The following is a 13,170-nucleotide window of genomic DNA, read 5'->3' on the forward strand; positions in this document are numbered from 1 at the left end:
ACAAGTTGGTATTCATATTAAAGCTGATAGGATTAAAACAGAAAACAGATTATGTTGTTTATTATTTTAACGGTATAATAGAACACAGAAACTAAGTAAATAATTAATTTATTGACTTGATGCTGATATTTCGCTGGTATTATAACCAGCATCTTCAGAGCACAAAAACACTGTTTGTCACAATACGCGAGACTAAAACAACATGGTGTACTTAACCAAAATTGTAGCAGCAACACAAAGACTAGAGTCCTGATTTTGGCGCCCTCTATCTGAAAAAAAAAAAAAAAAAAAAAAAAAAAAAAAAACGCTATCATATATTACTAGAGTCCTAGAAAAGTGCTAGTTTTTTCTTAATATGACTGTCTCCCAGATCTTCGGCAAGTTAATACAGCTATATTTGTTGAGATTTGGAGTGTGTTTTAGGGCTTCTGTCGCCTCTAAGAACAATCTCTCTGATTTATATGGGTTTCTGTGTAGTACTTTTGTGTTTTTCCAGTTGATCCTGTGTGCAGGGGTATCCAGAGCATGGTCTGCTAGGCCCGACTTCCCATAATGATATTTCCGGACGTATCGTTTATGTTCGCTGATGCGGATATTCACAGTTCTTCCTGTTTGACCGTAGTAGGCTTGATTGCATGAGCAGGGTACTTGGTAGACTCCTGGATGTGATAAAGGAGGAATGCTGTCCTTGGGTGAGCGGATGAGGGTGGCTAATTTGCTATATGGTCTGAATGTAGTGCGTAGTTTATGTTTATTGAGAATTCTTGAGATCTTTTCGGATGTGCCTTTAATGTAAGGGATGGTGACTGTTTTGTTGTAGTTCTCTGTGGTGGATGGCGGGAGGGGTTTCTTGGGAGTGTTCAGTATTTTGTTTATTTTTTGTGGATTGTAGCCGTTGGCCAAGAAGGTGTGGCGTAAGTGAGTCAGTTCAGCAGTCAGAGCCTTGTCATTTGAACAGATTGCTCTCGCTCTATGGGTTAGCGTTTTTAATATGCCATATTGTTGAGAAGGATGATGGTGTGATTGTTTGTGTAAGTATCTGCCTGTATGTGTGGGTTTTCTGAAAACTGAAAATGATAAGGAACCATCTGGGAGACGTGTGATGAGTGTATCCAGGAAGGGCAGACAGTTGTTGGCTTCCAGTTCCATAGTAAAGTGGATTTTTGGATGTTGGCTATTTAAATGTGCTAAGAATGTTTTCAATGTCTTTTTATACCGTTAAAATAATAAACAACATGTTCGACGAACACATAAGTCTGTCCACACGTTTAAGAAAACAGATTAGCATGTTGGATATGATAGAAGAGGAGAAGAGAGTGGCTGTGTGATAAGTATTAGAAAATTGTGTATTAAAAAGCAGTATTCTGCAAAGAAGAAAGCAGCTCACATATGGGGGGGGCTGTTTTAGGGCAATTATTATTTAACCTATAATATGATAACGATGCTGGAGTTTAAATGGGAATATGCAATTGTCTGTGGATAATTTGAAGTTGAGGAGAGCTAGATAGGATAAAACTAATTTTGCAGCATTCCAAGTGGATCTGCATGGACTGTCATGAACAGATGAGTAAGGCTACCAGTTCTACACTGCTAAATGCAAGGTTCTGAAATTTAGAAGGCAGTGAGGTGTGCAATCAACTGGTAAAGATGTATGAGATTAGAAACTTGGGTGATAATGATGGATGAGGAACTAAAGTCACATTGCAGGAACTGCAAGAACAACAAATGGAGATAGACAAAACAAATTTATAGGCGTTTAAACGTTTTTGTGAAATTTACCTAAAAAGGGAGGAAAATTTAAATGATTAAACTGGAAAACAACATTAAAATTAAAACAAAAACACTTACACTTTTGACTTCAGTGTATGCTTCCAGACCATATTCACCTAATTCTCTTCCTGTTCCAGACATTTTATAGCCACCAAATGGTACTTGAGCTCCAAATACATCATAACAGTTAATCCTAAAAGAAAACTTCAAAATCAGATTTCTATAAAAACCATGTAGTATTATTATTAGCTAAACTCCAGTGAATGAATAGAATCAATGAAGGAGATCTCATTCATATAGTGGCCTCTGCCATGTTATACCTTAAACTCCATTCACACTATATGCATTCACTGTATTCTGACAGGCAACACATTACACTTATCCATTACATAGAAAAATCCAGTCCTTACTTCCTTGTTCATCACACACTTTACTCACAAGATGATTTCCTGCTCTTTCCACTGCATGTATAATTCCTTCTGTATTATTCTGATGATTTTTAGTGGAACCTGTGGCATAGTAATTAAATAATAAAGCAACACGTAAAAACCACAGTGAAATTTTTAATTAGTAAAAGGACAGATATATTTCGAAGATGAATATACTGAAGATGTACTATTAATTTTAGTACGAAATACCTGTCCTTTTACTAATTAAAGATTTCACTGTGGTTTTTACGTGTTGCTATATTATTCCTTCTGTATTAATCTCATAAAACACTCTCTCAGTTTAAAAGACTAAAATATTCTCTTCTACACTTATCTATTAAAGTATACAACTGACATTTTCTCAACCAGTCTATACTGCTAACACTCCAGAGCATATATTACCTTAGTTACTCCTCTCTGGTCTATGTTTAGAGTTTTCTCATCATAACAGTAACAAGGAGTGTGAATCTGATGTACAAGAGTCCAGGTATGGTCTAATCACAGATATACAGAATCGCAGTATTACTACCTACTTATTTTAACTTGTCAGTATCCTCCTTACTATAACAGTATCCTTTTTATTACAGTAAAGAAATATACTGTGTAGGCGTCACGATTCTTGTAATGCTGAAGTTTGGAATAATGTGAACATTATTCCAAACTTCAGGAATAATGTTCACATTATTCCTGAATGCAAGGACTCACAGAGGAGATGGGCAGCCTTCTGAGGGGATGGTGCAGAACATCAGTAGAATGGAAGTGACAGAGGCCATGAAGAGGATGAGGAATGGAAAATCGGTGGGCCCCGACAGAATTCCAGTGGAGGCATGGAAGGCACTGGGGGAAGAGGGAATTGACCTGCTGTGGGACCTGTTCATGAAAGTTTGCCAACAGGAAAATATACCCGAGGAATGGATGCAGAGTACTCTTGTTCCCATCTACAAGGGTAAAGGGGATGCACAAGACTGTAAAAATTACAGAGGAATAAAGTTGATGTCCCACACAATGAAGATCCTAGAAATTCTTGATGGTAGATTGAGGAAGGAGGTGGAGATTGCAAAGGAACAATTTGGCTTCATGCCTGGTAGATCAACAACAGATGCCATCTTTGGGTTATGACAGATGATGGAAAAATATCGAGAGAAACAAAGGGAGCTATATCTGGTATTTATTGATCTGGAGAAAGCATACGATAGAGTGCCAAGGCAAGAAGTCTGGAGGTGTCTGAGGGAGAAGAAGGTGCTGGAGATATATGTCAGGTTGGTGCGGGAAATGTACAGAAATGTGAAGACAAGTGTTCGGACCTGTTTGGGACAGACAAAGTTTTCAAGTAGGGTCAGCATTAAGTCCATTTCTGTTTAATATTGTGATGGAGGTGGTAACAGAGGAGGTGAGAGAAGATGCGCCTTGGACAATGTTGTATGCAGATGACATCTTGCTGTGTGTAGATTCAAGAGAAGAAGTGGGAACTAAACTGGAAAGATGGAGAAAAGTACTGGAAGAGAAAGGTATGAGACTGAGCAGAAGTAAGACAGAGTATATGTGTTGCGCAGTGGGCGGCGGCAGCCAGGAGACAGATCTGGAGCTGGAAGGAAATGTCATCAGGATGGCGAGTGACTTAGATACTTAAGTTCAACAGTGGAAGAAGATGGAGGAGCTGAGAAGGAAGTGTGATGCAGGATACGAGCAGGTTGGAGGAAGATGGCTGGAGTGTTATGCGATAAGAGGGTGCCGATCAATCAGAAAGGCAAAATTTATAGGACAGTAGTGAGGCCAGCTATGACATATGCTATAGAAACTGTGGCCCTGAGGAAAAATAACATCAGCAGGATGGAAGTAGCAGAGATGAGAATGCTTAGGTGGATGTGCGGTGTGACCAGAAAGGATCGTCTGAGAAATGACTATGTCAGGGGAACAGTGAAAGTTACGAACTTAGGAGCAAAAATACAGGAGGCAAGGTTGAGATGGTTTGGTCATGTGATGAGGAGGGAGGATGAATATGTGGGAAGAAGGGTCATGCAGATGGATGTGCAAGGAAGGCGGAAGCGTGGGCGGCCAAAGAAGAGATGGAGGGAGCTGGTAGAAGAGGACTTGAAGATGAAGAACTTGGATGTGGTGACAGCCCAAGACAGGAAGATGTGGAGGAGACTCATTACAAACAGTGACCCCACTTAAGTGGAAGAAGCAGAAGAAGAAGATTATTCCAAACTTCAGCATTACAAGAATCGTGAAACCCCCCCCCCAAAAAAAAAAAAAAAAAAAAACCTGAATCATCAACCTGAAGTACAGTTTCAATCAAAGGATATACAGATTTTGAACTCTAATATGCACATTATCCTTAGGAGTGTAGACATTAGATTTGCATCAGCTATTACAAAATATCCCTTATCAATCTGCATGAAATACCATTAATGAAAGTTGAACAGAAGTGGTCTACAAATCTTACCCTGTGATCACTGATTACCTTCCTTTACTGTAATGCTGACACCCTCACCATAAACAAATTGCAGATATTTTTAACTGCCAACCAGATGAATCAGACAGTTTATTTATCTGCCTTCACAAAACTTAATTCAATGAACTGCTGAAAAAATTCATATGGCAATTTATTATTATTATTACGGGCAACTCCAGGGAGTCATTAGACTCATCGAGGGAGGCCCCAAATCATATTCATCACAACTATTCGACATTCATACAGTATCTATCATACCTCGCCTTAAACTCATTCACTGTCACAGCATCCACCACAGACTCTGGGAGTGCATTCCACTCATTCACCACTCTAAAAGTAAAGAACCCAGCTCTAACACCTTTATTAACCACACTTTTGCCCAGTTTCCATGGATTTCCCCTAGTCCTCCCACAACCAGCCCTGTTCTCAAAAATATCTTCTGAATTAATTTTATAGAAACCCTTCAGTAATTTGAATGTCTCAATCATATCTCCCCTCCTCTGCCTATCGACCAATTTTTGCAACCACAAATCCTCAACCTGTTCTCATAAGGTTCATTCCACAGACCTGCTATCATCTTGGCCACTCGCCTCTGGATCCTCTCCACCTCCTCCCCATCAAGAAGAAACCTAGGTGACCAAATCTGGGCACAGTAGTCGAGATGGGGTCTTATCAAGGCTCGATACAGAGGAACAATAACCTGCTTGTCAACGTATTCTTCAGCAACAAAGTGATTTGATGAGCTGATTTGGCCACTTTTGCAATGTGCCCCCTAAACTTCAAATCCTTATCCACCAACACTCCTAAATCTCGTGCCTCATCAATTTCCTGGAGTACAGTTCCACCAATGTAGTAAACTGCTGCTAATCTTTTCACCCAAAATATATAACCTTACATTTTGCCACATTAAATTGACATCCAATCTCCTTAGCCCAGACCTCCAATCTATCCAAATCATCTTGCAAAATTCTGACGTCATCTGCATTCACTATTGCCCTACCCAACTTTGCATCATCCTGGAATGTGCCCTTTAAACTTCCAATCTATAAGCCATCACCCAAGATCTTGAATCTCCTCCACCTTCTGAAGAACAGTCCCACCAGTACAGTCTATCTGAGCACATAGTCTTATATCTCTGCATCCAAAAGTGTGATTGCAATTATTGATATTAAAGCTACAACCTTACTCATTTGTACAATCTTGGAGTCTATTCAAATCTAATAATGTTAGCAATGTTAGCAACACTCCTTATAATATTCTCTCTGCATCATTGGGAAACAACTGAAGATTCCCAGCCAATCCACATAAAATATCAACAACAAATAAGTCACACAGCAAGGGAACAAAAAAAGAATCCAAGCAGGGAATATCACTAGTTAACTTCCATTTTTAAAACACTGCTCCATCATAAACAACTTTCTGGTATCATTCAGAGAGCTAATCTCCAATCCAATTTAACCAATCTATCATACATTTCAATCTTCTGCAGCCTGTACACCAGCCTGTCATGTGGTTAACTAACAAATGCCTTTGCAAAGTCCAAGAATATCAAGTATCCATATCTTTTATCATAAAATGAAAGCAGATTACTACAACAAGACTTACCCTTTACAAACCCATCAAAAAGAATCTTATATCCATCAACCCAAACCTCTATTGTATTCTTAACCAACATCTTGACTACAACTATAACAACATTGTGTTGTTTAACAATGTACTAGATAATAACTAACTAAAAATGTTTAATTATTACTTCCTACATTTTGCCAAAGTTAAATCGGCATCTTCAGATATTAATACACTGGAATTAAACACGTGCATGCAGGCATACCTCAGCAACAAAGATGGAACAGGAGAGATATAGGATGACCTGAAGTCCTATAACTGCTTCACCTATTGGCTTTGGTTGAGTGTTCTTGGCTGTTGGGCTAACTGTCTGCCAATGAGGATTCCCATATGAGAGGCAGTTAGATACAACTGTTTAGGATGAGATAGCTGGTGAGAGCTGCAGCAGATTCAAGAAAAAGCCTCTTGAATTTAAATTCACTTTGTGGCTTTTTTCCCAATGGATCCTGTGCCAGGTATCCAGAGAATGGTCTGCTAATCCTGACCGGCTGTAGTGAAAGGGATGTAATCCTGGTGCTAAAATCGATATATGGATCTTGGCTGTCCTATCCATTTGTCCATAGTATGAACAGCTGCAGGGTAACTAGTGTACACTCTGGGTAAATCCAGAGGTCGTAGCTGGTCTCTGGGGAAGCAGATAAGGGTTTCTAGCTTTTTGTGCAGTTTATAAGTAGTCACAAGATTGTGCTTTTTTTTAAGATCTTGGCCATCTTCTCTGAGATGCCATGAATATAGGGGATGTGATGGATTTGCTGTAATCTATTTGGAAGGTGTGGGTACATGGTGTTAAAATTCTTTTTGTTTGGTGGGAGGTGTAGCCTTTGGTCAAAAAAAGGCTGTTTTTAATGTGGATGAGTTCTGTGTTGAGTGCAGTGTTATCTGAGCAAATTAATTTTGCTCAAAGTTTTTGTAGTTCCAAACTGTTGGGGTGGGGGAGTGATGTGACTGTTGATGGATGAATTTATCTGTGTGTGTGTGTGGGTGTGGGTTGGTTTTCTATAGACTGTGAAGATCAGAGTTCCATTATGGTGAGGAAGTGCAGATTGCCATTACATTCTATTTCTGTTGTGAATTGGATCCTAGGATGTTGGCTGATCAAATGGAATGGGAAAGCATGTAAAGTGTCCTGGCCATGCAGCCAAATTGTGAACACATCATTCGCTATTTTGCTATGCCTTCATGAAAAACTTAGTCAAGGGAGAAGAAAGAGGAGAGCCCATGGCTGTATCCTCTATTTATTTGTAGAATTTTCCTTGCCAAACAAAATAGCACAAGTTCATAGTGAACTAAAACAGGGCTGAGAATACCAGGATGAAATTCTGCTTGGATAAGAGTCAAAGTGTTCTTAAGTGATTCATTTGTGAATAAGGAGGCGGCATTGAAACTGACCATTGAGTCAGTGTTGCAGAGTGTGAGGTCTCGTATACTGGACTTAAAATGAGCCATGGTCCACCAGGCAAAATTAATTTGCTCAGATCAGGTTGCACTCAACACAGAACTCACCCACATAAAATCTTTTTGGTTAATGGCTACACCTCCCATCAAATAAAAAGAACTTTAACACTGCATACCCCTTCCAAACACAGATTACAGCAGATCCATCACTATCCCTTATATTCAATGTGTCTCAGAAAAGGTGGCCAATATCTTAAAAAAGTACAATCTTGTGACCACTTATAAACTACACAAAAAAGCTAACAACCCATCTCTACTCCCCTAAAGCAAGCTACAACCTCTGGATTTACTAAGAGTGTACCAGGTACCCTGCAGCTGCAGGGTTTCAAACAATGGATAAACAGGTAGGACAGTTAGCATCTGCATATCCAAACACCAGGATTACATCCATTTTCACCACTACCACCACTCAGGATTAGCAGACCATACCTACCCTGGATACCCAGCACAGGATCTGTTGGACAAAAAAGCAACCTTTCTTCACCAAAGCAAATTTAAATTAGAGACTTTTCCTCGAATCTGCTGCAGCTCTCACCAACTATCCTAACCTAAACAAATATGGTTGTATCAAACTGCCTCTCATATGGGTAACTCTCATTGGCTGACAGTCAGCCCAACAGCCAAGAACACCCAACCAAAGCCAATAGGTACTGCAATTACAGGACTTTAGGTCATTCTGTATCTCTCCTGTTCCATCTTTGATACTGAAGCATGCCTGCATACATGTGTTTAATACCAATGTATTAATCCCTGAAGATTCCAATTTAACTTCGACAAAATACTAACAATTAAATATTTTTAGTTATTATCTATAGTCTATGTTGTTAATTTCTTTAAACAACATGATGCTGGAGAATCAATGTACAAGCCTAAATACCAGGATTACAACTATAACAAGGGATATACAGAATGATTTGTACATGGAAACTTCTGTCCTAAAATCATGCTTGTGGAATAGTAACATTTTGCCTTCTTTCCACTTCTTGGGAAATTTCCTACTGCAAGACTTTCATTAAGTAACCAAGTCAAGGACATAACTAAGTTATTCACTCACTCCTTAAAAATACGGTGATATATCATCCATTCCCACAGCCTTATTAACATATAATCCAATCAACACTTAATATATCTCTAATCCTTCACTAATTCCCCTATTATTTGACCTTGTGACATTGTTGCACAGCATCATGTACACCGGTATGTTATACAGCAATAAAGTGACATCACTTACTACAGTCACTCACCAACCCAGTACCTCATGATTACTCTCACATTTGTTATTGTGAAGTAGATATTTTTTTTTATTAATATTTGCATATTTTTTGTGACTCCACTCGAAGAAAGATTGTGAACTTAAAGTATAATACTTTATAATAATATATATATAATAATATATATAATATATTATTATAAGTATAATAAGTATAATAATAAGTATAATACCAATCCAGAAACTCTGCTCTCTAGGGAACAAGCATGAAACTTTTTTCCCAAGCCATTTCATGCTTCCAATAAGTGAGATGGTGGTCTCAAACCTGAGTGGGTATGCTAACCACTCAGCCAAAACAGGCTGGCAAGCACAGCTGAGTATGTAATTTTATATTTAACTGTTGACTTAAAATATGCCATGAAATAACTAGGGATGTGGCTAGAAATCCACTTGCCACAGTCAAGCTATCAGAGATATGAGTAGTTTCAAGCAGTATGGTGTGTCTGTAAGATGTATTCATTAGCAAATGGAGTTGAAAGTTTATTTTTTCACTTGGTTAGAGTATAATAAAATTAGTTTAATCCTTTATCCAAGTGTGAGCAAACAAAGTTTGCGCCTGAAGTATCTTCAGGACTAGGGTAAAGTGATACAACACCAGGGCAACTCGTTGCAAAGGTGGAGAAAGCTACCAACACTCCTAACTCAGTATCTCCTATAATGCAAAACACATCTCCTTGCGGATATGTCTAATGTTATGCATTAAAGGAAGGGCCACTACCCAGACTGGTTTCGACCTTTATTGAGGTCTCTTCAGTGGGAGCCAGGCCCTAGTGGAAATACCAGGCAGAAGCATTAGCAGGTCATCTCTACCTATAGGAGTTGCCAAATGGTGTGCCACCCTTTTTTAATAAATTACTCTGGATTTAGAGAAAGATGTTGAAAGTTTATTTTTTCACTTGGTTAGAGTATAATAAAATTAGTTTAATCCTTTATCCAAGTGTGAGCAAACAAAGTTTGCGCCTGAAGTATCTTCAGGACTAGGGTAAAGTGATACAACACCAGGGCAACTCGTTGCAAAGGTGGAGAAAGCTACCAACACTCCTAACTCAGTATCTCCTATAATGCAAAACACATCTCCTTGCGGATATGTCTAATGTTATGCATTAAAGGAAGGGCCACTACCCAGACTGGTTTCGACCTTTATTGAGGTCTCTTCAGTGGGAGCCAGGCCCTAGTGGAAATACCAGGCAGAAGCATTAGCAGGTCATCTCTACCTATAGGAGTTGCCAAATGGTGTGCCACCCTTTTTTAATAAATTACTCTGGATTTAGAGAAAGATGTTGAAAGTTTATTTTTTCACTTGGTTAGAGTATAATAAAATTAGTTTAATCCTTTATCCAAGTGTGAGCAAACAAAGTTTGCGCCTGAAGTATCTTCAGGACTAGGGTAAAGTGATACAACACCAGGGCAACTCGTTGCAAAGGTGGAGAAAGCTACCAACACTCCTAACTCAGTATCTCCTATAATGCAAAACACATTATAGGCAAACACATTAAACGCATTATAGGAGATATACTGAGTTAGGAGTGTTGGTAGCTTTCTCCACCTTTGCAACGAGTTGCCCTGGTGTTGTATCACTTTACCCTAGTCCTGAAGATACTTCAGGCGCAAACTTTGTTTGCTCACACTTGGATAAAGGATTAAACTAATTTTATTATACTCTAACCAAGTGAAAAAATAAACTTTCAACATCTTTCTCTAAATCCAGAGTAATTTATTAAAAAAGGGTGGCACACCATTTGGCAACTCCTATAGGTAGAGATGACCTGCTAATGCTTCTGCCTGGTATTTCCACTAGGGCCTGGCTCCCACTGAAGAGACCTCAATAAAGGTCGAAACTAGTCTGGGTAGTGGCCCTTCCTTTAATGCATAACATTAGACATATCCGCAAGGAGATGTGTTTTGCATTATAGGAGATACTGAGTTAGGAGTGTTGGTAGCTTTCTCCACCTTTGCAACGAGTTGCCCTGGTGTTGTATCACTTTACCCTAGTCCTGAAGATACTTCAGGCGCAAACTTTGTTTGCTCACACTTGGATAAAGGATTAAACTAATTTTATTATAAAAAGCAAATGGAGTGGCTTATGGGAGAGGAGAGTGTTCATAATACAAAATGAGAATTTTGTATTATGAAGTACTTTTATGCAAAAGAAGAAAACAGTGAAAAGGATATGATGATGTGTGATTGGCAAGCAAATAATGAAAGCATTTTTTCCCCCTCTTCCCCTCAGAATGAAGATTCATGGTGTGACTAAAGCTATATGCAAGCAGGCAGAACAAGAAGAATATATACATCATTATTTGGAACAAATGAAAGGAGATGAGTACAGTATGAGAGAATTGTTTATTCTCTCATACTGCTGAATGAGGTGAAAAGAGAAATTAGACTATGAAAATCAGTTAGCCTAACAAGCAAGGAATTTTATTGCAATGTAATAAAAGCAGGGAAAAGAGAAAAAATAACCATGGAAGAATAATACTAGTGAATACAATAGGTAAGAAAGTATCAGATCTTTCAGAGGCCAAGTTGTTAAGTAATTACTTTAGTCAAGTATATATTATTATTATTATTATTTGACACCTCTAGGGTGTCCAAGGACTCATCGATGGAGGGCACCTGCTCTACAACCCCGTCGCCACCATTCAATCACCAACTGACTGCAAAGTACCAATGTCATCTACCACCAACCACCACTGGTATTTCCATAGACAATCACAAACATCCATGCCCACGGTGGGATTTGAACCTGCAGCCTTTTGGCTGGAGAGCAGATACACTATCCACTTGGCCAACCAGGCCGGCAAACCCTATATCCTAGGCAGACCTATTAGTTATCTAGATGCAGAGGTAGAACTAGATGAAAGAATATAGGGGGAGATGAGTTGGAAGTATTAAATTAAATAGGATATTAGCATGGGTGCTGAAGGAATGTGCAAGAAAGTTAGTAATGATCCTGATCTGGTTCAATTTGAGTCTCAACTCAACTACAGTTCCTACTGAGCAGAATTCAATCATGATAATTCCATTATACAAGAATGGAGCTGTTGGCCTGATTGGCCACCAAGTTGTTAGTGTATCTGCTCTCCAACCAACTGCTGCCAATCAAATCATATCATGGGCATAGGTGCTTGTAAATGTGAGAGATAAATTTCATTGCCCAATGTGAGTTCTTTACCCTGCTTACTAGAAATAGTTGATCTCCATAGTGGGAATTCCAGATAATATAAACTAAAAAATAAACAGAGGGAAAAAAATCTTAATCCATCCATTGTACTGATACTACAGGTTTGCAAACTTTTATGGATGGGAGCCACACACGCACACACGAAGTTGCTATCAAAAGAAACTCGACCAGGCTAATAAAATCTTTACAATTTACCCAATTGAAATTTTGACTCAAATCCCCTTCAAAGTAGTCCCCTTCCAAATTCATGCAGCGATCTCACTACTCGCGTCATGCTCCAAATGCTTCCTGGAATTTTTTTTTTTTTGTCGAAGGGTATCACTCACTGCTTGCGATTCATCTTGGATCTCCTTCAACGGTGTCCAACTGCCACCCCTTCAGCATCAATTTCATTTTTGAAATCAAAAATAAGTCACAAGGAGCTAAAACTGGTGAATAAGAAGGATGTGGGAAGACCACCATGCTGTTGCCCGCCAAAAACTTTCGCATTGCTAAGGCCCTGTGGAAAGGAGCATTTTCATGGTGGAGGAGCCAGTCGCAGCTTTGCCACAGTTCTAGTCTTGTTATTATTACATAACACCTCCAGGGAGTCCAAAGACTCGTTGAGGTGTTATGTAATAATGTAATATACGCACCAACTCTACAACTCTCCGTCTCCACCAACTGCAACTACCTTCATCATCTACACAACTGCCATCTACTGCCGACCAACACCACTACCATTTTCACAGACAATCATAAACATCCATGCCCATGGCAGGATTCGAACCCACAGCCTTTTGGCTGAAGAGCAGATATGCTAACCACTCGGCCAACCAGGCCAACAAATTTTTTGTGTCAAATTTTCTGTCAAAATATTTTAACATTTTTGTGGGTTGTGCTGATGGACAGTTGTTCTGGCTTCTTTTGCAACAAATGTCTTCTCTCAACTGCCTTAAAACATTGCAGTAGAATTCTGCATTGACCATCTGACCAGGTGGGA

The 13,170-nt window shown here is 39.1% G+C and overlaps 1 protein-coding gene across 1 annotated transcript in view; it reads right to left on the reverse strand.

Moving 5' to 3' along the window:
• Aldh (Aldehyde dehydrogenase) overlaps window positions 1–13,170 on the reverse strand; it is a 282,929-nt gene that overhangs the window by 8,628 nt on the left and 261,131 nt on the right. The window contains exon 11 of the mRNA XM_090390950.1: window positions 1,849–1,963. Coding sequence (XP_090247076.1) covers window positions 1,849–1,963 — 115 coding nt within the window. The remainder of the gene's footprint in view (window positions 1–1,848; window positions 1,964–13,170) is intronic.

Source organism: Typopeltis vanoorti, chromosome 3 (assembly GCF_054136105.1).
Source record: "Typopeltis vanoorti isolate ZY-2024b chromosome 3, IOZ_Tvanoo_1.0, whole genome shotgun sequence".
In the NCBI taxonomy this organism is placed as follows: domain Eukaryota; kingdom Metazoa; phylum Arthropoda; class Arachnida; order Uropygi; family Thelyphonidae; genus Typopeltis; species Typopeltis vanoorti.